This window comes from Oncorhynchus nerka, linkage group LG27 (assembly GCF_034236695.1).
Source record: "Oncorhynchus nerka isolate Pitt River linkage group LG27, Oner_Uvic_2.0, whole genome shotgun sequence".
NCBI classification, from domain to species: domain Eukaryota; kingdom Metazoa; phylum Chordata; class Actinopteri; order Salmoniformes; family Salmonidae; genus Oncorhynchus; species Oncorhynchus nerka.
Window position 1 is genome coordinate 29,289,032 of NC_088422.1, and position 26,762 is coordinate 29,315,793.

The window sequence follows — 26,762 nt, forward strand, 5'->3', positions numbered from 1 at the left end:
CGCTACTCCTACTGCTCTCTCTTCGTCTGCCCACGTGCTCTCGCACACCCCGAGAGCTTCTGGTCAGCGGGGTGGTGGCACCGGGATCCTCATCTCTCCCAAGTGGTCATTCTCTCTTTCTCCCCTTACCCATCTGTCTATCGCCTCCTTGGAATTCCATGCTGTCACAGTTACCAGCCCTTTCAAGCTTAACATCCTTATCATTTATCGCCCTCCAGGTTCCCTCGGAGAGTTCATCAATGAGCTTGATGCCTTGATAAGCTCCTTTCCTGAGGACGGCTCACCTCTCACAGTTCTGGGCAACTTTAACCTCCCCACGTCTACCTTTGACTCATTCCTCTCTGCCTCCTTCTTTCCACTCCTCTCCTCTTTTGACCTCACCCTCTCACCTTCCCCCCCTACTCACAAGGCAGGCAATACGCTCGACCTCATCTTTACTAGATGCTGTTCCTCCACTAACCTCATTGCAACTCCCCTCCAAGTCTCCGACCACTACCTTGTATCCTTTTCCCTCTCGCTCTCATCCAACACTTCCCACACTGCCCCTACTCGGATGGTATCGCGCCGTCCCAACCTTCGCTCTCTCTCCCCCGCTACTCTCTCCTCTTCCATCCTATCATCTCTTCCCTCTGCTCAAACCTTCTCCAACCTATCTCCTGATTCTGCCTCCTCAACCCTCCTCTCCTCCCTTTCTGCATCCTTTGACTCTCTATGTCCCCTATCCTCCAGGCCGGCTCGGTCCTCCCCTCCCGCTCCGTGGCTCGACGACTCATTGCGAGCTCACAGAACAGGGCTCCGGGCAGCCGAGCGGAAATGGAGGAAAACTCGCCTCCCTGCGGACCTGACATCCTTTCACTCCCTCCTCTCTACATTTTCCTCCTCTGTCTCTGCTGCTAAAGCCACTTTCTACCACTCTAAATTCCAAGCATCTGCCTCTAACCCTAGGAAGCTCTTTGCCACCTTCTCCTCCCTCTTGAATCCTCCTCCCCCTCCCCCTCCTCCCTCTCTGCAGATGACTTCGTCAACCATTTTGAAAAGAAGGTCGACGACATCCGATCCTCGTTTGCTAAGTCAAACGACACTGCTGGTTCTGCTCACACTGCCCTACCCTGTGCTCTGACCTCTTTCTCCCTCTCTCTCCAGATGACATCTCGCGTCTTGTGACGGCCGGCCGCCCAACAACCTGCCCGCTTGACCCCATCCCCTCCTCTCTTCTCCAGACCATCTCCGGTGACCTTCTCCCTTACCTCACCTCGCTCATCAACTCATCCCTGACCGCTGGCTACGTCCCTCCCGTCTTCAAGAGAGCGAGAGTTGCACCCCTTCTGAAAAAACCTACACTCGATCCCTCCGATGTCAACAACTACAGACCAGTATCCCTTCTTTCTTTTCTCTCCAAAACTCTTGAACGTGCCGTCCTTGGCCAGCTCTCCCGCTATCTCTCTCAGAATGACCTTCTTGATCCAAATCAGTCAGGTTTCAAGACTAGTCATTCAACTGAGACTGCTCTTCTCTGTATCACGGAGGCGCTCCGCACTGCTAAAGCTAACTCTCTCTCCTCTGCTCTCATCCTTCTAGACCTATCGGCTGCATTCGATACTGTGAACCATCAGATCCTCCTCTCCACCCTCTCCGAGCTGGGCATCTCCGGCGCGGCCCACGCTTGGGATTGCGTCCTACCTGACAGGTCGCTCCTACCAGGTGGCGTGGCGAGAATCCGTCTCCTCACCACGTGCTCTCACCACTGGTGTCCCCCAGGGCTCTGTTCTAGGCCCTCTCCTATTCTCGCTATACACCAAGTCACTTGGCTCTGTCATAACCTCACATGGTCTCTCCTATCATTGCTATGCAGACGACACACAATTAATCTTCTCCTTTCCCCCTTCCGACGACCAGGTGGCGAATCGCATCTCTGCATGTCTGGCAGACATATCAGTGTGGATGACGGATCATCACCTCAAGCTGAACCTCGGCAAGACGGAGCTGCTCTTCCTCCCGGGGAAGGACTGCCCGTTCCATGATCTCGCCATCACGGTTGACAACTCCATTGTGTCCTCGTCCCAGAGCGCTAAGAACCTTGGCGTGATCCTGGACAACACCCTGTCGTTCTCAAATAACATCAAGGCGGTGGCCCGTTCCTGTAGGTTCATGCTCTACAACATCCGCAGAGTACGACCCTGCCTCACCCAGGAAGCGGCGCAGGTCCTAATCCAGGCACTTATCATCTCCCGTCTGGATTACTGCAACTCGCTGTTGGCTGGGCTCCCTGCCTGTGCCATTAAACCCCTACAACTCATCCAGAACGCCGCAGCCCGTCTGGTGTTCAACCTTCCCAAGTTCTCTCACGTCACCCCGCTCCTCCGCTCTCTCCACTGGCTTCCAGTTGAAGCTCGCATCCGCTACAAGACCATGGTGCTTGCCTACGGAGCTGTGAGGGGAACGGCACCTCAGTACCTCCAGGCTCTGATCAGGCCCTACACCCAAACAAGGGCACTGCGTTCATCCACCTCTGGCCTGCTCGCCTCCCTACCACTGAGGAAGTACAGTTCCCGCTCAGCCCAGTCAAAACTGTTCGCTGCTCTGGCCCCCCAATGGTGGAACAAACTCCCTCACGACGCCAGGACAGCGGAGTCAATCACCACCTTCCGGAGACACCTGAAACCCCACCTCTTTAAGGAATACCTAGGATAGGATAAAGTAATCCTTCTCACCCCCCTTAAAAGACCTAGATGCACTATTGTAAAGTGGCTGTTCCACTGGATGTCATAAGGTGAAAGCACCAATTTGTAAGTCGCTCTGGATAAGAGCGTCTGCTAAATGACTTAAATGTAAATGTAAATGTAAATCACCACAGTACTACAGAGCCTCAACATCTGTCTTACACTGGTCATCAGCACTCAGCACCCCACAACCACCCCCTCCTCTCCCTCTCCTCCAGCTCCCTCATTTATATCATCCAAATATTTCCCCTCAGTGATTTTTGAAGCTTCCATGGGTCACGGGACCCTGAGCACAAATCATTTTAGCTGGTTGGTGGGGGGGGGGGGGTGATCCCTGACAAAGAAGAGGTTTGGAAGCCCTCGCTGGTCTGAGTGTCATCGTTGCAGTTTACTTAAACCTTTCTCCCCTCCTGCTCCAGGGGAAAAGGCCTAAGCATATTTAGAGTCCCTGATAGCCTGCTGTGCAGGATTTAGCTCCGGATCCAGGGCCCTGGCTCTCCTTGATAGACGGAGAACACAATACATTTCCTGGTTTCCAATAAAACGGAGCTGTTCGTTTTTACACTGTGACACATCACTTGCCGTTCTTGTTGTTACTGAATTATGGCCCATTGAGCAGGGGAGCTAAAAAGTACAACATATTTCTGAGAGACCTGTTACTGTTACTTCAGTTGCCCCAGCACCACATATCTGACCTGTAAACACTCATAGATTGTAGAAGAACCAACATCAACCAACACTTTTATTTGCAGGCCAATACTGTAACTGTATGAGGTGATAATTGTCTAAACATTCATAGTGAATACACCTTGGAGGCTACTCTACAGGCAGCATTCGTATTGAACACCTCTGTACACCATTGGCTTGAGAGACACAGGCTGCTGATGGACAGGTCAGTGAGCCAGGGAGATGAGCCAGAGCAGTGCCAGTGACCCGCCCACCTGCAGCCTACATCAGATACAGTATGAGTCAAGACAGGAGAGAGGCTGGGGAGGAATCTGCAGGCCTGGTTAAAGTAATCAGATTGTTTCAGTGCATGTGATCAGCAGTCTAACAGACTTCCAAACAGTTGAATGAGTAAATAAAGTGCCCCAGGGGACTCCTGCTGGAGACGGATTACTGTAAGGGTACACACAAAGGAGTTTAAGCCCCACAGTACTCAGGGGACTGCAGACAAAAGCCTATGTTGGGGTTCTACCAGGGAACTGCCCAGGTTTATTAATCTCATCCTGGGCAGCACCTCCAGCAATTGCAAGTCATGCACTCATTCACATACACACAAACACACACCTGTGCTCAAGTGTACACACACACACTTGCATGCACTGTATGTGCACCCCCCTACACACACACACCATTTTTCGTAAATAACTGAACTATGGATGTGAGTTGAATGTTTGTGGGGGTGTGGGGGTGTGACTCATAAGATCAGTCTCCTGCTCACTTGGCAGTGGAAGAAGGCTTAGGGGGAAGTTGGAGCTGAGGCATTATTGAGCCCCATCCTATTCTGCATCCATTCTTCCTCCTCTTTGGACCTGACACAAGTAAAGGGATTAGGAGCCCCTGTTTCCGTCAGGCCCTCTACCCAGGACAAAGCACTCCACAGCTTAGTGTCACAGTCTATGATAAAAGTGCAGATCTCTGTCAGTCAGCTTGGGCAGACAGTGTTTGGAAGCTAATCTCATTAAGAGATGAAGAAAAAGAGTGGCAGAGAGAGAATTTGTTTTGAAGTAATGACATTTTCTCAAGTGTCAGAGTACATAGAAAATCAGTCAAAAGTTTGGACACACCTACTCATTCAAGGGTTTTTGGAATCATGTAGTAACCCAAAAAGTGTTAAACAAATCAAAATATATTTTATATTTTAGATTCTTCAAAGTAGCCACCCTTTGCCTTGATGACAGCTTTGCATTCTCTCAACCAGCTTCAGGAGGTAGTCACCTGGAATGGTTTTCCAAAAGTCTTAAAGGAGTTCCCACATATGCTGAGCACTTGTTGCCTGGTTTTCCTTCACTCTGCGGTCCAACTCATCCCAAACCCTATCAATTGGGTTGAGGTCGGGTTATTGTGGCGGCCAGGTCATCTGTTGCAGCACTCCATCACTCTCCTTCTTGGTCAGATAGCCCTTACACAGCCTGGAGGTGTGTTTTGGGTCATTGTCCTGTTGAAAAGCAAATGATAGTCCCACTACGCGCAAATCAGATGGGATGGCGTATCACTTCAGAATGCTATGGTAGCCATGCTGGTTTTAAGTGTGCCTTGAATTCTAAATAAATCACAGAGTCACCAGCAAAGCACCCACACAACATCACACCTCCTCCTCCATGCTTCACGGTTTGAACCACACATGCAGAGATCATCCGTTCACCTACTCTGCGTCTCACAAAAACACGGCGGTTAGAACCAAAAATCTCAAATTTGGACTCATGAGCTCAAAGGACAGATTTCCACCAGTCTAATGTCAATTGCTCGTGTTTCTTGACCCAAGCAAGTCTCTTCTTCTTATTGGTGTCCTTTAGTAGTGGTGTCTTTGCAGCAATTCGACCATGAAAGCCTAATTCACGCTGTCTCCTCTGAACAGTTGATGTTGAGATGTGTCTGTTACTTGAGTGCGCAGCTGAACATTCTATGCTGGAAACACTTGGTTTGTTATTTTTGATGAAAACAAAACCGCTATTCATATGAATAATGTGTGGATTCTGCGACGCGGTTAGCTTTTAACACCTAGGACCGCTATTTCTTGTCCCAGATTCCCGCTTAACAGACAGGTTGAAGCTTGCTTGAGAGAGACGCAAAGCTGCTAGCCATCAAGCTAACGAAGTTGGTACCAGATGAGCTTTACAACAGATCCCTCTTTATTTGAAGAAATAAATGAACTGTTCCAGTGCCGTAGGAGCTGTATTTACTACGCTTTGTTTCGGGACAAACCAGATCACTCCAATGATCTGGTTCCAATGCGGCAATTGTTTGCTTGCCGAGGATTATAGGCTTGAGGTGGCTTCCTTGATCATGCAGGTCACCAGTCTACGTAGGAAACTGGGGAAAACAAAAAGTGGAATGTTTACATTTTCCAAGCCGGTGGCTAGACGGCGTTTGCACTTGTTCGATGCATCTCTGCCTTGTTGTTTGTCATTATCCTAATGGCCGGTGTTGCCCGGAGCTCCCCCATCTGATATCGGAGTCGACGGAGAACAGCAAGAGGAGCAAGGCCATCAATGATGGTCGCATGTCACGAGCTGTGGAAACCGAAGACAGCGGCCTCCCGCAAAGCAGTCTACACTCCCAATGAGAGGCCCGGAGCAGATACAAACAATGAATAGTTTCGCCGTCCTTAAAGCCTGATCTTCCTGCACGTTTGTTGCCGGGGGTGCCTGTGTCCGCGGCCACAGTGCCTACTACTAAGATTTCGAAGTCAACATCGGCAAACTTCCATCCCTGCTCTGGATCGAGCGGGGCTTCTCCATCTGTTGGAGGCCTGCACCAGGCGCCGGGCTCAAGTTATCTTGCCTCTCGCCCGTCCATAAAGGGTTCTCTGAATCATGTGAAGTGTGGGAGTGGGCGGATTTCCTCGTCCTTCTTGCCAGCAGTGATTTGAGCAGCTCCATGGTAAGAAATGTGACCGTTCCTGGTGCAAAAACAATGTCCTATCAATGAGCTTGTGTAAATTACGTTACTAAGCTACACTCGAATGTACTACGATTCTATCGCTGATCTTTAAAGGAAGCCTGTCCAACAATCCAGGTAGAATCAGGAATTCCCCAGGGCAGCTGTCAAGGCCCCTTATTTTTTTATATCTTCATTAATGACATGCCACTGGCTTTAAGTAAAACCAGTGGCATTATCAACAAGGCAGGTCTAACAGGCCTTAGTTTTGTCGCACCTGGACTACTGTTCGGTCGTGTGGTCAGGTGCCACAAAAAGGGACTCAGGAAAATTGCAATTGGCTCAGAACAGGGCAGCACGGCTTATCCTTGGATGTACACAGAGAGCTAATATTAATAATATGCGTGTCCATCTCTCCTGGCTCAAATTGGAGGAGAGATTGACTTCATCACTACTTGTATTTATGAGAGGTGCATACCCCAAAAGACATGCCACAAGAGGTCTCTTCACAGTCCCCAAGTCCAGAACAGACTATGGGAGACGCACAGTACTACATAGAGCCATGACTACATGGAACTCTATTCCACATCAAGTAACTCATGCAAGCAGTAAAATTATATTTAAAAAACAGATAAAATATGCCTTATGAAACAGAGGGGACTGTGAAGCACAAACACAAACATAGGCACAGGCACATGCATACACACACGATAACATACACACTGTACACACGCACAAGGATTTTGTACTGTAGATATGTAGTAGTGTTGGAGTAGGGGCCTGTGTTGTGAAATCTGTGAATGTGCTGTAATGTTTTTTTTGTACAAACTGCCTTCATTTTGCTGGAACCCAGGAAGAGTAGCTGCTGCCAATGGGGATCCATAATAAATACAAATACTTGAACTCTATGAAGCATTTATTTGGACTGCAATTTCTGATGCTGGTACCTTTGGGTCTTCCTTTCCTGTGGCGGTCCTCATGAGAGCCAGTTTCATCATAGCGCTTGATGGTTTTTGCGACTGCTCTTCAAGAAACTTTCAAAGTTCTTTATATCTTAAAGTTATGATGGATTGTCATTTCTCTTTGCTTATTTGAGCTGTTCTTGCCATACTATGGACTTGGTCTTTTACCAAATAGAGCTATCTTCTGTATACCACCCCTAACTTTTCACAACACAACTGATTGGCTCAAATGCATTAAGTCGAAAATAAATATCACAAATGAACTTTTAACAAGGCACACATGTTAATTGAAATGCATTCCAGGTGACTACCTCATGAAGCTGGTTAAGAGAATGCCAAGAGTGTGCAGAGCCGTCATCAAGGGAAAGGGTGGCTACTTTGAAGAATATAAAATATATTTCGATTTGTTTTAAACTTTTTTGGTTGCTACCTGATTTCATATGTGTTATTTCATCATTTTGATGTCTTCACTATTATTTATACAATGTAGAAAATGGTAAAAAGAAAGAAAAACCCTGGAATGAGTCGGTGTGTCCACACTTTTGACTGGTATTGTAAATATGTCAAAGAAGTCACAAAATGCACCAGAATTATGACATTCCTACTGAGCATGACAGATTTAATTAATCAGTGAGTGTAAGTAACACAGTAATGATTTATAAGTTATCAGTGAATGTACTGCCCCAACAAAATATGATTACAGACTGCACAGGGACAGAAGAAATGGAAACAGGGAGATAGAGAGAAAGAGAGAGATCCACTGATTGAGGCTAGGCCTAATGCTACAATGCATTCGGAAAGTATTCAGACCCCTTCACTTTTTCCACATTTTGTTACGTTTCAGTCTTATTCTAAAATGGATTAAATTGTTTTTTCCCCCTCATCAATCTACACACAATACCAAATAATGACAAAGCCAGAACAGTTTTATAGAAATTTGTGCACATTTTTTTGTCACATTGACATAAGTATTCTAACCCTTTACTCAGTACTTTGTTGAAGCACCTTTGGCAGTGATTACAGCCTCGAGAATTCTTGGGTAAGACACTACAAGCTTGGCACACCTGTATTTGGGGAGGTTCTCCCATTCTTCTCTGCATATCCTCTCAAGATCTGTCAGGTTGGGTGGGGAGTGTCGCTGCACAGATATTTTCAGGTCTCTCCGGAGATGTCCAGGCTCTGGCTGGGCCATTGAAGCCACTCCTCCATTGTCTTGGCTGTGTGCTTAGGGTCGTTGTCCTGTTGGAAGGTGAACCTTTGCCCCAGTCTGAGGTCCTAAGCGCTCTGGAGCAGTTTTTCATCAAGGATTTCTTTGTACTTTGCTCCTTTCATCTTTCCCTCGATCCTGACTAGTCTCCCAGTCCTTGCTGCTGAAAAACATCCCCACAGCATGATGCTGCCACCACCATGCTTCACCGTAGGGATGATGCCAGGTTTCCTCCAGAAGTGACGTTTGGCATTTAGGCCAAAGGGTTCGATCTTGGTTTCAGCAGACCAGTGAATCTTTTTTCTCATGGTCTGAGAGTCCTTTAGGTGAGTTTTAGCTCCAAGCTGGCTGTCATGTGCCTTTTACTGAGGAGTGGCTTCTGTCTTGCCACTCTACCATAAAGGCCTGATTGGTGGAGTGCTGTAGAGATGATTGTCCTTCTGGAAGATTCTCCTATCTCCACAGAGTAACTCTGGAGCTCTGTCAGGTTCATCGGGTTCTTGGTCACCTCCCTGACCAAGGCCCTTCTCCCCTGATTGCTCAGTTGGGCCTGGTGGCCAGCAAACTTATTCATTTTAAGAATGAGTCCACTGTGTTCTTGGGGACCTTCAATGTTGTAAAACATTTTGGAACCCTTCCCCAGATCTGTGCCTCGACACAATCCTGTCTCAGAGCTCTACGGACAATTCATTCGACCTTATGGCTTGGTTTTTGCTCTGACATGCACTGTCAACTGTTGGACCTTATATAGACAGGTGTGTGCCTTTCCAAATCATGTCCAATCAATTGAATATACCACAGGTGGACTCCAATCAAGTTGTAGAAACATCTCAAGGATGATTAATGGAAACAGGATGCACCTGAGCTCAATTTTGAGTCTCATGGCATTGGATCTGAATACTTATGTCAATAAAGTATTTCTGTTTATTTGTATTTTTAATACATTTACAAACATTTTAAAAAAAAATCAATTTTCACTGTGTCATTATGGGGTATTGTGTGCAGAATGGTGATGAAAACATGTATTTAATAAATTAGAATAAGGCTGTAACGTAGCAACATGTAGAAAAAGTCAAAGGGTCTGAATACCTTCCGAATGCACTGTATGCCCAGAACCCCATGTGGTTGTAGAATGTGTGACGTTAGTGTGAGAGTGAGCTACAAGCAGACAGCACTCGGACTGCAGCACTTGCCACCCTGATGCCACCCCTTTCTTGTGTATCTGTGAAAAGTCTAGGTGTTGGAAAAACATTCCAGAGCTGGATCACATTTACAGAGTGCAGGGGGCCAGTCCTGGAATCCTGAGCCAGAAGAGGCCTTGTCTCAATTCCACATGCACGTTCGACTGGGGTGCTTGTAGAACAGGCAAGGAAAGAGACGATGCTATTTTGCAGGTACATACACTAAAACGACATTGTAAAAAAAATGCATTCCAATTATTTATCTATTTATTTATCTATTTTTCACAATAAAATCAATGAAAAACTGCAATCCTACTATATTTTCCCAAATTGACACCTCTACTAATGTGCAATTAACTCTGTCCCCTTTTCATTGTATCTTCTCTGTTTTTCTCTCTCAGTTTTGAAATCATCAACTGGATATTTAGCTTTCTTCATACTCATTTTAGCGGTTATTTTTGATTGCATTTTTGCAGCATATTGTGGTAAACATTTGCGGTGTGTTTTGAATAGTTGTCATCCTCTGCAAATACATTTGATCCCCTGAAGAGTTGAAGCTGCTGATGAAAATCACCATGTACTAGTTTCTTTACCATAGTTGAGGAGTATTAATATCTGACTGACCTGTCCCGCTGGCTCCTTCACTCAATCCCTAACAGACAACTTTAGGAGATGAGGTTATTGTGGCTACTAACAAATTGAATGCTTGAGTTGCTTTGCTTCCTTTGCTATCATTCTAATGTGAACCCACCAGACAGCTCCCAGTACAGGTCTGACTCCCCTCCTCTCTTCCTCAGGCCAACAGCTCCCCCACACCAAGCCACAGAGGCGTAGCCCCACATCCCTACCCATCAGCCTGGCCTTTTAAGTGTTGATGGGCATTAACATGGTTGAGCCTCTGTGGCTTGCCAAAGTATTCTGCTAGCTCTTTGTTTTTCAACTGTTATCATGCACACGTGCAAGCATGCATGCACACACAAAGACACACACAAAGACACACACAGACACACACACACACCCACACACCAACACACACACACACACACACACACACACGCACACATTGTGATTAAGCAAGACGTTGTTGTAGACATATTAAACACACCATTTTGTAAAGTATTAGTTTACGAATGACTACGCCTATATTATGTTGGGTATTATGACCTGTTCAATAAAATATTCATAATTTCATCTACAAGCTTATAATTAGAAACTCAATTAACCACTGGGAAATGCACCAAGTGAATACAAAGTGCCCCCGGCATTACACATTAATACCCCTAAAATACCCTTAACAGGTCACAATGTGTAGGGGGAAATGGTTGGCACATTATGAAATGACAGATGATTGCATCATTTTATGTTGCTAGGATAGGCCAGGCAATGCTGACACAGAACCAAATACTTCCTTACAGAGGAATACAGCTAACCCAGTCAGTGCACTAAGAATCCAGGCAAGCTGAAGCAATATTATCCAGCTTACGCCAGCTAATATTAGATTTGTCTTTCTGCAGGGGCCCTCTACTTCGACACCAGCACTAGCCGTAGCTACTTCTTCACCCCCTTTCACTCTTTCTTTTGGAAAAATTTGAGAATAAAGAACACTACTTCTTGCGAAATACATCTTACTGTTTCTGACCTGCCTAGTCTTTTATCCTATCATCTAAACACCATGCCATAGCTACAGTATGTATGTGTAAGAGTATCTTTGAGGCAGGAGAAAGCCTTGTCCATTTTGCGTGCATCCCTTTTCACACGAGAACAAAGGCCACGTGGGAGTGTCGTACACTACAGTGAGTGGAACACAGTAAGTTAGTGCAGCTTATGTAGAAACCTAGCCGTCAGCATGTAGCCTATCCACCGCCCCGCATCCCAAACACAGCTAATTAAAAAACACAATTTCACAGGAGGACACCCCAATCCAGCATAAAAAGCACCTATCAGCACACCAGGGGATCGTCCAACACTGAGAATTACGAGGGAAGGAGTGAAGGTAAGGGGGCTCTGGTGTTATGAGTTCAGTGGTCTGTTAAAATAATGTGGCTAGTGAATTGAACAATACTGCTGCTTCGACATACTGTATATTCATATAGTGGATCAAGTGGTTAGCAATATAGATACAAATGCATTATAATTTTAATATTTCACTAGATCTGTTGCCACCCATCTGCACTTGTCTGAGCATCACAGTATAATAGTTGACAACAATATATCTTCAGAAATAATACACTTTAATATTCTCATAAACAGCCAGACCATTGCTGTTGCAGAATGCTCAACATTCCTCAATAGTAGTCTACTGTCCAACACATGTGAAGTGACACCCTTATTACACGGGTCTTTTCAGACCAGACGCCCCTCTCAGGGAGATGTGTGTCCTCTAATGATGTCTAATTAAACTCCCAACACCAGGTCAGAAGCAGCTATCAGGGGGATGGTCTATTTTCACTACACTTCTCACACATCATCTCACTCCCCGACCGACAGACAGACAAATGACCACCTCATGGTTTCTACGGTTACAGCTCCCACCCAGCAGACAACCAAACCAACCATAACTATTTACTTTGGTTAGTAGTGGCTTTACATTGTAACCTATACTAGTCTAAACTACTACACATCATAGTCACAGGAAGTAGGGATGCTGAGGGTGCCGCAGCACCCTCTGAAAAATCTGAATGTTTGTATTTGTATTTGTATTTGTATTTGTATTTGTAGTGCACAGGGCCTTTACTAGTCCTATATTAGCAGACCGATAACGCGGGGAAAAATGCTCAATCCCGTTGTTAATATCAACAGGTCTTCTGAACATTTATAGAATGAAATTGTACCCTAATTCTAAAATAACATTATTCAGCATAACAGGTTTTGTAAAAATACACTGGAGGGACAATTTACTGGGACACAAAATCATCAAATCTCCTCTGTCTGAACATACAGCTGTAAATTGTGCTATAGGTGTGAAAATAAATGTTTGCCAATGAATCAATTTCTGTAGAAATGTAATTAGGCACTTCTCCTGTTGTATGGCAAGGAGTCTGCCTTGCAGGTCATGGCAGTTTGTGGGCTGATATATGCACCTTAAATTGGTGTCATAAAAATCATAATGGTGCCAATTACATCTCTAAGTATCCCATCAATGCAAATGAAAGAAACAAATACAGGTAGTGTTGTGTACATGGGACCCCCCTGCTAGTTGTTGACCTGAGACTGATGGAAGGTGAAGAAAGGGAGGCTGGATGGTGTAATGATGGATAATAGTGTGGGCGTACATGACAGGAATCAGCAGGTTGCTGTTTAGAGGCTCTGGATATCCTCGGAGCTCACACCGTTACAACAAGTTCACGGCCAAAACAACACCCCAAATGTGTTTAGAAATTACTGCCTGTTCAGACCTCATACACAATTTTACGCACGCACGCACGCACGCACGCACGCACGCACGCACGCACACACACACACACACACACACACACACACACACACACACACACACACACACACACACACACACGCACACACACACACACAGTCTTGTACAACTAACCTTGTGGGGACACACAATTCAGTCCCATTCAAAATCCTATTTACCTAACCCCTAACCCTAAACCGAACCTTAACCCTAACCCTGAACCTAACCCTAGCTCCTAGCCCTAAACCTAAACATATTTCTAACCCTAACAGTAAGACTAACCTTAACCTCCTGGAAATAGCATTTGACCTTGTGAGGACCAATAAAATGTCCCCAGTTGGTCAAATTATTTGTTTGTTTAGTATTCTTGTGTTAAACATGCCCCCCCCCCCCCCTGCACCGTTTGTCTATGTCACTGTTTCCTGACTGCATCTCCCAGGCAATGGCATCCTGGAGCTGCTGCTATGAAATCCACATTGTTACCACTAACTGCCTATGGTCATGTTGGACAGAGCAGGATGAATGGCTGACAAAAACAGTGATGCAGGGCAATATATGTAGCTCATTGTTTGTTGCAGGGCATCTAGCAGGGAGCTAGAATGTCCCAGGTATTGAAGTAGCAATGTTAAAAAAAACTGACACATAAAGCTTAAAATGTAGTGACAAGCATGAAGAGCACTAATACAATGAGTGGGGACATAGTGCCACATGTTGCACACAGTCAGTGAGGCAGAATAAACTTAAGCCTCCCATCGAGACAACAGCAAACGCCCCCAGCCAGTGAGTTTCACTATTACAAAGGCGCACTGATTGGATGCGCGCAAAGGTAACTTTGCCAATAGAATTCCGGGACTCTCTTGTCCTTTCCAAGCATGCATGTCGGCTAATCGGCAGGAAAATACCATAACTGAAATGGCCCATGTTCTTACTGTTGGTTATAGATAAATAACTACACAAATAAATTGTGTAATCATTTTGTGTAATCATTTCACAATACATTTCCATTCAAGTCTTATTAGTCTACCAATTAAACATTTCTGAAGTAAAAGTTATAAAGACCAAATAATAATAATAACAATAATAATAAGTTCAAGAAATTATAGTTTAAGTTCTCAGAGTGTAAAACCATTTGAAGACCACGAAGGCCACAAATCTTTAGCATGTCATTGTTGCTATGCGCGTGGAGTTTTTTTAATGGTCGAATGCTGACATATTATTCCTCTAATATAAGAAAGGAACAAAACTAAAGCCAATATTTTCATAGAGGCCCACTATATTCGAAAAGGCTTATAGCTCCCTCTAGTTCTATTTTGTTCGTGTGTGTGTAATTATTACCATGATATAGGATTAATAACGAAATAATATCAAGAAACTATTCCAAAATGTGGGTCGATATGTTTTGGTTGTTGTTTTATCTTGAAACGAACAAAAGGTCTAGCTACATTTAAATCTAAAATTGTTCAATTGTGCCTTCCACGTACCATACACAGCGGTTAGGATAAATACTCCACTAAATGCTGCAGTGACCATCATCGGTCTCCAATCCAAGAGATCCTTGTCATAACAATTCAGAAAATATCCACAAAATTGCAGATAATTAAGTGCCAGTAAAAGCAATCGTTTTGTGACTGACTATAGTTTTGACTAAGTCGTCGATACTGGATAGGCTATAAGAACACATCTCCGTTAGAAACGTATTACGGTTAACACCAAAGTGAATTATCACATGCCATACAAATAGAAAGAAACGATTGAAAAGCAAAATGTTCTCAATTATAGGTATATAATATAATAAATGTAGGCCATATTTTCTAAAGAGCGTCTGGCAACTTGACAAGTAGCCGGATCGCGTATCTGTGTGAGAGTGACAATACTGGGAGAAAAAAAAAGTACACATCAGCTTATAGTGTAGGCCTACTGATAGATCATGGGATGAATAAAGTTAAATTGAAATGGATTATTTGGCTGGAATTATACAATTGTTGGACACATTCTAAACATAATTACAGTCATGCGTCCCAAGTGAACAGGCCTAGCCTACTTGGTGTTCTTTCATTGTGCGTAAAACAACCAGAGAATAGTCTATATGTAAATATTATTTTTCTTACTGTTGGTAGTCATGTTTGCAGTACAGTTTCCTATCTCGGAAATAACAACTGGTAGTTAGAGGTTGTTGACACACAGCGCACTGCAGACACTCCTCATGCCATGAGGAATCGTTGACTCTCATCAGAAACCTGTCAGATATTGGACGCTGGCATCCTTCACATACAGATTGGTGATGGCATTCCGTCCCTAAAATGGATGTAAAATAAGTTAAAAGGGCAAAAATATTTTAACAATAGTATGCATACTAACTATACTTTATGGACTGTTTGTGTCTTTTTTTATAGTTACCGGTTTATGACATGATTATAATCTATATAACTGTATATTTATTAGCTAAACAATGTAAATGTTCAGTTTAGCTAATAAATATAAGGTCATAGATGATAAACATGTCTTAAACAGGTAATTATAAAAAGACACAAACAGTCCATTTCACACTACAAGACCCGGTTTTAGGCCCTACCTAATCTTATAATTGGAATGATCTAAATATTCTAAACCAAAGATATGAATGTGTTTTAATTGGCTATCTATACCACAACCACAAAATCTGAAAAGAGAAGGTATCCGCCTGCGGTGAAAATAAAGTATTTGTTAAATGTGATATGCATAAAAAACAGCAATCAATTGCAGTAACGGTAATCCAATTATTTGAAATAGTGATAATTTCACAAAATAATGAAATAGGCTAGTTTTGTCAGTGTAATAGGGAGATTCTAAATACAATTATATAATTGTGCTATTATTTCTGCTAAACAAGCCGGCCTACAGTAAATACACTACATTCATTATTAAAATTATAACTAAAGCAAATGGTGTAAAATGTTAAGGAGGCCTATGGCTCGTGGGGGGATAGTCTGCACGTATAGCTGCAGGACACACACTTATAGCAATGTAAGTATATTCTAGAACTTTCTCGTATTGTGTGTGATGTCTGTGCTCCGGGCTCTTTTAGATGCAGATGAAACTATGCGGACTTACCAAGCACGACTCCAAGGGTAGCTTGACGATGGGGATGATCTTCAGTCTTTATACCGTCTAACATCCTTGGGTACTTGGATTGGTTTCTCTTCAAGAAACAGCGTTCCAGTGACTCCGGACCTGTTGCAATATCCATAACAATGTACTGTCAGACTGTTCTTCGCTTCAAATACTAGCTAAATGCCACAATATTTGCTGAGGCTACTTGCACACACATACACAAACAATGCGTTTTCCCAGATCGCTAACTTTAACAAAAAAAATAATTAAAAAAAAGTCGTCCCAACGTTAAGACAGACGCCACTGTTTGTAGGACTATCCTAAGCAGATCGTCATATGTCACAGAATCGGATGAGAAGTGACAATAAACCTGACAAACACTATTTGGAGCAGTCACCTGTTAAATTGGACTGAATATGTATACTGTAGGCTATCTTCTTGTTTGCACCCGCGCGTGACCAGAAGAGAATTCTATGGAGGATGAAGCTTATCCGCTCGAGACGTATGTTTCTACCAAGAAAAACTACTAAAACAACAACAATTGTAACTCCAGAAAATATGAGTGAAATGTTCCAATGGTAACTCTTCAAATGCTATGCCCCTTGGACGGATCCATGCCGCTTGAAAAGTCTGCATTACGAGATTGAAGCGAATGGATCCTCCCCCCACCCCTTTGGGGCCGCGTCACTTTTTAAAGACTATTTACTGACATTGAGATGCTATTGGTGCTCACATTTGGTGCGCTCTAAAAGTTGAACTATGTTTCGCCTATCACTTTGAACAAAGCTATAGACACAATATGGTGAGAGAAACAAAAATGCAGTCAGTGTACAACAACTCAAATACTGTACATTGTAATCTAAAGGTATATCAAGTAGTTTAACTTGCTATGGCCATTTGCAATATATCTTCATTTGGTTCAAAGTGAACCATTGTTAAGATAATACTTCTTTATTACAATTGATATTATAATAATACATCAATTATTGTAATTATTAGAGTAGTAGTATAAGTATCCTAGTAAGCCTATTGTTGTTGTTTTTAATGTTTTTTGTTGTTGTTGTTGATGCTTCTTCTTTTTCTTCTTTTTCTTCTTTTTTTTCTTCATGTCTTCATATAGGTTAGTAAAAGCTTTGAAATTAAGTATTGGACCATTACGCTTTCGACGTTCACATGCTTTGTGGTATTGTGTCCACTGTGCACTACAAAGACTCGAACCTAGTGACTCCTGTACAGCCGATGCACCTGGCGATGGGTGGCGATAACTGAACACTGTGCAGCCTTGATGCCGACGGTGAGAGTGGCTTCCACTGAAACATACTTGAAAGTAGCCCGTCTAGAAAGTAGCCTATTCTGACTTTTTCTTCCTCTAATCATGTTGCTAGAGCTTATGCACGTACAATCTATTTTAAAAACAGGATGGAACCATTTTTATCTCATTCAATAAATTAGGGCTATCGTTTGCATAATTTAGGTCTATGTTAAATTGTTAGTAATATTGTTGCCTAATACATCATGGAATGCGACCTGTTTGGCTGTGCACCTATTTGCATAAGCCTAGTTATTGTACGCAGTTGGACATGCTTCTCTTTTTGGTTGTGTGCATCCCGAGGAATCAAAACTATTATTATTGTGGTGTAAATTTCGGAACAAAATTTGGTTTAAAAAAATTGAATTTTATTCACATAAACAAACAAACATTTATCATAAACAAACAAGTGTAGTTATACTAATTATTCATACTGACACAATGCTGTTCTGTGCTGGACACAGGCCTTCATTATAATTCAGCAGAGGGCTATAATTCCTTTAATCTTTTTTTATCAATCGCACGTGTCCTCGGTTGTGATTGAGATGCACAGGACTTGGAAACAGATTTATTCATGACAGCATGGCTCAGAAAAGCAAGCCTTGGAATCGAAAATAGTATCCCCCACAAAAGAAAAGAAGCACTCCTCAATTATTTCCAATTTTAACCAATGATACACATGTAAAAAAGGAACCATGTGAAACCATTTTTTATTAGATGCAACTAGTTGACATTATGTAGGCCTATAGACTATGACATAATGTTTGTCTTAAAGGCCATGTAAAATATTTTAGCTTTCCAATACGGGCTTCATGTTTTAAGTTGTCTGCAAAGGTGAGGAATGTGAGTCGACCGTAGCTTAAATCACAGGGTGCTATAGATAATTCGTCATGCCTCCCCTTTCGCAGTACTCCAGGGATTCAGTACCTCAGAGGCATAAGGACACTTCAAGCAGTCACTCTGAGATACAAGGCTACCTCTTTTACCTCACCCCTCTCTATATCTCTACACCAAGTAAAGGCCTAGAAAGTCTTGAATTGGCTAATAGACGCACACCTTCATGGGTTTGACCATTCCGTCGCCCATGCATGGCTTTAGGTCTGGAGATTCCTCAGCTCAGCGGTTTAATGTGATTCTAATCTCAATGTGATCAAGCACAACATCGGGCAGGAGGTGGGTTGGAAGAGACGTCCTCTGCTTAAGTTAATTACTTGGATCAGATATTATTTATCGCCGCGCGTCTAAATCCAAAGGATATCCTAAATGTCCAAGTAGTCAAATAAATACTAGATCAAACTCAAACCGACTTGTCAGCAATAGAAAAGAGACTGGCAATATTTTCATCGTTGTTTAAATAGCTTAAAGGACCTAAATCAGGCGGTAATAGTTTATTGCATTTAGCCCATATTTTATTTCCAATAATATTGCTTCATGTTGTTGCAGGGCTGATCCAACCAAAGCCAAAGTTGGGATATGTATACATATAGGCTAATAAATAAGAAATATGGTATAGATGCCAATGATGTGTTGGCCGATGCAAATTATTTGAGCTAAAATCCGATAGAATTTTACACAATAATTAGCAACCACATCAAATACAAAATAACCAAAACAACAATCAATACTACTATTACTACTACTAATAATACGTTTACAATCGTAGTAAAGGAATGAAACATAACCAGGCAGCCTATATTACACATATATAAATATAACTAGGTATATTACACATAGGCCTATAGAAAATAATAGGAAAGCCAAATTACAAAATTAAACATGCCGTTTTGAAAATAAAATGCATAACATAATCCTATGAAAAAAGTTCTACACGTGATCGAATGATACTACAGTGTGTAGTCTTAGTTTTAGGTTAGAGCTACCTGGTATCCATATTGTTCTTGATATCCTTTGTGGACCATACAGTGAACTGTAGCCTACTTTGCAATGTTCAAGCCGATGCCCTCTGGCGTTCAGAAGAAGAACTACTAACGACTGGGTCTAATTAAGAATTGTCTTGACAATAATTATTCGTGCATGACTATTTAGACATATTCTGGATTGAGTTGGATTTGATTTGGTAAATATATTTGTTTATATGCTGCGGTTCTCTTACAAAACTACTGCCTCAACAGAGACTAATGTTGCTTTGCCTATAGGATATTCTGTATGTCAGAGGCATCAGACAAAGGTATTATGTCATATTCAGAAAACTAATTTAGAGAAATAGTTAATTCGCGTACAATAGAAGAGTACAGGTATATAATAGATAGAACAATAGTAAGCTTCCTGAACGGTAGGCCTATGGGATTGATCTGCCTTCTGTGGGGATGGTATACATGTTACTCTCATTGCATCCTATCGACAAGACAATTCATACGTGCTTATCATGAACACCAACTACTGGCTATCGGATAGGTCAATACTTAACCAAAAGCTGTGTTTTTGCCCGCCGCGTTTAATGGTCTCTACGTGAGAACCCCGTCCTGCCATAGTCCTACTTCCGAAGAAACTTCACGCAGCAGGTGTGGTGCATGTGCACCTTGGGAAAGGTCCCAATAGTATGCAAAGAATAGTCTGTTTTCAGTAAAACAGCCCATTTCTATTGCACCCACCGAAAAGACAAGAGGTTTTGTTTGAATTAAATTAAATGCATGCAAGCTTAAGTTCAATTCGTTGCAGACCTAAATAGCAACAACAACATTTACTTTATTCGTATTTTAAATAGGCCATTCAAGACATAAGAGAACGAATCAAGTAACCGAATGATAAACTGCTATTTTTAATACTAATTTGAGTCAAAATTTTTAAATTGTTGGTTACAAACTGTATTTTATTATTGTGTCCATTGTGATTACATTTATCTTATGGTAAAATAGCCGATATTGCAGTACAACAAACCAATAATTATCAGACAAAAACTGAAACTGCTAATAAATTCGTTAAATATATAAATCGTTTTATTATCTTATATATAGATCAACAGTGATATGACCTCCGTGAACAGTTAACTTTCAGAGCCCGGGGCAAAGAGTGTGTGTTTGTGAGATCACTGAGCGAGATGTGAAGGGTCAGGTCAATACCTATTTCATTATCGGCTCGAAGAACCTGTTACTTGTTATTTTCATCGCAAAACCCTCTATAATAGACCGACAAGGAATTAAACACGGGTTATAACTACTATATACAAATATATATTATAGATCATATTTGATAAAACAATTCAAATATCAACTCTATATCTTTACCACAATCATAATGACGGGTCTCAAACATAGTGATAACTAGTTGAATTACACACACAAATAATCGTTTTATTTAAGTTATTAATTTACTGTTATTACTGTTACCTTAAATAATAACAATAATAATACAAACAGAAAACCTAAAATCCTTGTATAATGTAGCCAAGTATAAACATGCATTTGATTGTTATATATTTCAAAGGTACATTTTATTACACTTGACGCCTACGAATTTCTGGTAACTATAGGCAACCTCAATTTAGTTTGCTCTCACCAATATAAACGTTTTTCGATTTCAATAATGTGCATGGGGCATAAAATACGATTTTAAGTATTGATGATGACATTGCAGGGCATACATAATGAGTTTAATTGAGTTAAAATTGGTCAAATCAGTAAAATTGATAGGTTGGCTTTCCGTTCAACATATCCAACATAATCAATAATCAACATAATGAGAATAACCATTTAGAGAGTACATTTTGTGGAAAAGTTTGTCAGGCTTTTTACTGGAATCTTGTACTCTACAAAACACTATAATTATACTTTAAATACATCAGATCAGATTAGATTAATGTCAGATAAATAGTATTCCAAAATATTGACAATAGCTACAAAAGGATATACAAATACAGGAACACAAATCAAACTTCCCTTTAATGCAAATGTGACTTATTTAGTCTAGATATCCTAGTGAAAAAGCCCAGACTGAAGGCATATACACCAGATACATACAGTACATTGCAGTGGTGGAGGACTTTGGTGGTTTAACTCACTTTGATCTTTTAATGAATGTTCCTCAAAACCCCTGGCTCTCCATGATGTGTCTTTAAAGGCAAGGATAAAAGCTCCAGAGCTCCACACAAGATATGTCTCACTGTAGCTTAAAGAGCTGCTTACAAGCACAGGCTGAGGTACACAGAACATGATCTCTGAGATATCACACAAAATGGCCAGAATATATTATTAACTAGGTGTTGTTTATTCAACTCTTGATTTCTGAAGGCCACTCCTGGAGGCCAGTACAGACCACCAGAATCCTTTATCGTGCAACTCAATCATGCCCTCTTTGATACACTCATATCCAAAACTACAAACAACATCCTTGATTTAGCCTCATCAAACATACGTTTAATAGTAAACTAAATATAAGAAAGGGAAATAATTAGCCATTAAAACACTGAAAATGAATACAAATATTGAAATATGAGTGTCTATTATATGTATTTCATTCTGCAATCCCAAAACGACACTCTCATTTCACACCAGTTTTTAAAATACACTGGTTACTCCTTTCTGAACAAACAGCAAACACATGGTCCCTTTCACAGCAGAATGTACTCATACAGATACAGTACATAGAAAGAAGGAAGAGAATGCTGGAGTTCTACTGGCAACATCAATAAAAACAAACAAACAAACATAATATAACATACACAATCAACAACAACAGCAAAACAACAGTGCTGAAATTCTATCATTTTCACAGCCACAGCCTTATACACCCCCTCTGAGAGAAAATCAGCACTACAATGATGCCCCCTGCTGTACATTCTAACAGTTACATGTGACTCACTTATGGTTCATTCCCACACACTGCAGAAATATGAGCTACTCTTTTTGCCCCAGAACTACTTTCAATTTAATATGGTAAGAAATCATAATAACGTTATACACAAAATGTGTAATGCCAAAATCTTGAATAAGTGTTATCCACAACAAATGAGAATGTCAAATTGCTACACAAGGTTACAGTGAACAGCAATTTAATGTTGCATAGAACAGGGTGGCCAATTATAATTTTTTTGTTTGTTGCATATGTAACAGTATAACAATATAGCTCAGTACTTGTGTTGTTTATTTTATACAGTCTTTTTTTGCTCATCTTTATCAAGTGTTTCAATCATTTTGGATCTGACTATAATGAGTGAGTAATATAATGTGAGCAATATTTAAAAAGAATAAATAACAATATCATCAAAAATGACTAAATTCAAGACTGGCACATCTTATCCAAACACCGATGATGTATAATGCCGTAAAGAATACTGGGTTGCCAATGAAGGGTTGTTCTACTTGCCATTACTGCAGAGTTTCGTAAAACACAAAAAAATGTGTCTGCCTATGGCATGCCATTCACATAGATCAAACAACTTTCCCCACCAAAAGTCCTCCTCCAAACTATACATCAGTCATTGTGGAGAGAGCAGATGAAAGATAGCAACAGATGAAACATACTGTCAAACCAGCATTGGAAAAGGCTTTGTTTTCAGGGATATGGGTATCTTTCTTCTCTGCGTAGTGTCATATATACAAGGTATTGTAAAACACGTCTTCATGCAACCAAAAACGTATCAAATACCCAAAACACATGGCAAGATGTTGTATTACCAAAACAGTGCTAGTACCAAATCTCTGTCAGTCACCCAACATCTCTCCGTGCCACTACCCAGATGGTTGTGACCATAGTTGACCATTCCATTGTTGGTAAAGGCTGTCATGATCCATCTGGCATATGCATAGTGCTGTGACTAAGAAACATGAAGCATCTGAGGTAAGTGCAGAACGAAGCTGTAGAACAGTACATAGAAAACCAAGCCACATCTGGATAAGTTAATAGGCCAAATAGACAGACAGGGGAGTTGTGTCTGTGAGTGGGAGATGATAGAAAGACCAGAGCAGAGACTACTCAGCTGAAACAATAGAGAACATACAGTACACGTTCCATTTGCTCACAAACATGGACCGATAGAGTATCCTTCCTGGGAAATAATTATGGAAGAAGTGTGTAACAGCTGCAGAAATATATTTTAGCCTGCTTTGAGGCTCTAGCGATGGCAAATGTTTCTCAACTTCGAGCACGATTTACAATGCCTTTCATCGGATGGTTGTGTTGTTCATTTGATATGCCTCCAGAACAATAATGTTTCCCTTGAGAGAAAGCAAGGCCGTAGGAGGTTCCCAGCAGGATTGTAGGATATGTGCCATTTACAACAGGCATAAGCAGATCTTTCTCATGTGGGACGCATAAATTCTCTATGAGCTCTCTAAATGATATGTGCCTACAGACCTTGTGGCTAGAGCACTGAAAGACACTTTAAATGGATCTACAGACTCCATGCTGTGTCATAGCACCATGTTAGTTTTAGGAGTCCTGAAAGCTGTGTAATCATGACGAACACCACACTATGGAGAATCCATTACAGAGGTACTTGGAGACAATTGACATCAAATCCAAAGGCGTTTACATGCATTGCATGCAATACTTTCACAAATGATGCTAAACAGAGACTAGACATGATTTCATCATTTATTGCACAGTTATACATGCAATGTAAGTCCATAATGTTTAGTAGATGTGTGTAGGCAATGCACAGTCACACCTACTGTGCAATGGCTTAGGGGCCAGAGTTACTAAGAAAAGTACTTCAACTATTATTTTTTGTTATATAATTGAGTTAATTACTTCACGAACACGTCACTTTTCTTGTGCAGTCCATAGGTGTAACACAGTGTTCTTGTGGAAGTGTGTGTGTGAGTGTGTGTTTCCCATTAAAAGGCTTCAGAGAAAAGGTAGAAATCCACCAGATGTTTATCCACAGGGTAGATCTGGTAGTGAAGATCTAGACAGCATCTCTCACAAGTGAACATTTCCAATCTGTCCTGAACATTAGGCATAGTATTCTAAAACCCCTCTCCATCACAACGTGCTGCTCCTTATGGACGGACCACAACTTCAGCATATCCCTCCCAGAAACAAAGAAATACTTGGAACGTCTGACTGAATAATTACATATACCTATAGTGAGAGTGAGTGAGAGACAGAGACAGAGACAGAGAGACAGAGACAGAGACAGAGAGAGAGAGAGAGAGCGAGAGAGAGAGAGAGAGAGAGAGAGAGAGAGAGAGAGAGAGAAAAAGGCTCTCTGGCTTTTGTCAAAATGAGAAAGCCAGAGCAGAGAACCATAAAGTCTAATGAATATATTAGTGGATGTTTTCTGCCCCTTAAAGGAGAGCTAACAGGCTAACTGAAGTTATTAGAGCCCCCATCTGGTGCTGAAGACCAGGGCTTTGAACTAGTGGTCTAGTGGTACTCACGGAGGTCACTAGAAAAACAATCATCTATAGTGTAGTAATAGAGCACAGGGTTTCTTGCTGATAACATTTGAATGATTATTCATGTGAAAGGTTCTTAAAATACATTTAGTACCACTTAGAATTTGTTTCTGCAAGTCACAAAAAATCTTGTCAAAATGAAAGGAAAGTACACTGAACATGCTACGGGTCAGGTCTGCATGGAAGTCGTATGTAGGTAAGTACCCCCCTCAGTAATGTGGGAGTAATTGAGAGGGTGATTGTTAGAAAGTGACCTTGCTGGTCTGCTGGAATTTCCTTCCTGGAGTTCATGTGCCTAGTTACCACTTTGGCAACCTCGTGCCCTATGAACTGACCCTGTCCTCCCTCTGGGTTCAGCAGGGAAAATAAACCCATCCTTTGCAGAGCGCTGCAACTAACAAGAAGAATGCTGCCCAAATCTCTCAGTACTGCTCTGTGTTTTCCCTCCGGACCACTTTCAGCTTAATAAACATCTTAACTGGGCAAGCGTCCCACGGGAGTTGCTTGGAAATCCTTTGGGCTGCCGGAGCTCAGAAGCTGACCCTTTATTGCATCCAGGTGGCTGTGTTAAAAAACGCTGCCCGGCCATAAATGTCCAATAAAATGCATGTAGCACCTCCAGGGGTGTGCGGGGTCATTGCACCTGTCTGTGGAGTAAGTCTCTCCTCTCTCCCCATGGTCCATCACCTTGCTGTACCACACCACCTCCAGCCCCTCCCTGTTTGTCATACAATGTCATCTGGTGGCATTAACTCTCCCATAGTAGTACTATACTACATAACATCTACTAATCTCTGATTTCCACTGAGGGGAGTTTTAACGTCTCACTACAGTATTTGATGTCCAGTAGATATGAAAACACATTATTCCTTGATATTTTTGTGTGACTGTTGATTATTGCAAACATATGTCTGAAGGGATGTTCGCATTTGTTGTAGACATATTTTGAATGATCTAAATAATCTGAAATACAAAATCTCATTACCAAGTTGGTTTGTTTGCAAACATCCGTCCTAGTCAATCACATCACCATTGTTTACGACTAGCTCACACATATGAGACACATGGCAGCAAACTCCCTTCATGTGTCCAATCAGAAGAGCTTAATGAGGCTGCAGGTTCTGCTGAGGTCTGGACACAGCACATTGGCCCTTTGATCTCACTTGAAAGGAGTTAATTGATCTCTGTGTTACAGGCACTTTGTGCTGAAGGCCTACTCTCCCAGGAGGGAAAAAAAAGATTCTGACTGGTCATCTCACATATGGAGAAATATCAGAGAGACGGAGGGAGAGAGAGATCACCTCACGCCCGGCTCCATCCTTGCTCAATTACAGTAATGCGGCTCACACGACCCAGACGCCATGGCAGAGAGGAGAGGAGAGCCGTGGGGCTCTGTTCTCCTCTGTGAGATCACTCATTGCACCACAGCGCTTGCTGTACTTGGCCAAGATGGTTTTGATATCCCTCTCTCCCTTGAGTCCTGTTGGGGCTTGTTAAGGTAGACGTGCAAGGAGGACCACACGTTCAAGCTCCCCTCTAAAAGGCGGGACGTCCCACTACCTGACGACACTCACAAAACAACAAAGAGACTAGAGGCCTCTAGGTGAACTTCAAACAGTGCTGAAGTACCACTTAGAGCAATACCACCTCCCTCTACCATGGATGGTCCTATCCAGGTACACAGCGCTAAGCCCATTCAAATAAACTACAGTGTCACGTGTTGCTGCACGTAAAGCAGGAAACATTTTCTAGATAGTAATAATATCTGTGTTGCTAACCTAACCTACCAGATCATAGATCACGTGTTAAGCTACAGTATGATAAAAGACAAAGCTAAACTTCTTGCTTATCCATATCTTGCGAATGCAAAAAGTATTTGTGGTGTAGAGGCGTATTGTAGGTTGGGTGTGTTGGGGCTGT

The 26,762-nt window shown here is 42.0% G+C and overlaps 1 protein-coding gene and 1 long non-coding RNA gene across 3 annotated transcripts in view; one reads left to right on the forward strand and one right to left on the reverse strand.

Moving 5' to 3' along the window:
• Window positions 1–16,840, reverse strand: part of lmx1bb (LIM homeobox transcription factor 1, beta b) — a 65,708-nt gene extending 48,868 nt beyond the window's left edge. The window contains exons 1-3 of one of the 2 annotated variants that reach the window (XM_029637689.2): window positions 16,573–16,840; window positions 16,176–16,295; window positions 15,194–15,380 (exon numbers count right to left, since the gene is read on the reverse strand). In XM_029637689.2, coding sequence (XP_029493549.1) covers window positions 15,194–15,380; window positions 16,176–16,239 — 251 coding nt within the window. In that variant the 5' untranslated portion in view covers window positions 16,240–16,295; window positions 16,573–16,840. Of the gene's footprint in view, window positions 1–15,193; window positions 15,381–16,175 lie in introns of both variants that reach the window. The other variant, XM_029637688.2, reaches the window with a different exon arrangement.
• Window positions 16,841–16,905: 65 nt separating this feature from the next.
• Window positions 16,906–26,762, forward strand: part of LOC135565197 (uncharacterized) — a 73,103-nt gene continuing 63,246 nt past the window's right edge. The window contains exons 1-2 of the long non-coding RNA XR_010461381.1: window positions 16,906–16,977; window positions 17,296–17,469. This is a non-coding gene — a long non-coding RNA (uncharacterized LOC135565197). The remainder of the gene's footprint in view (window positions 16,978–17,295; window positions 17,470–26,762) is intronic.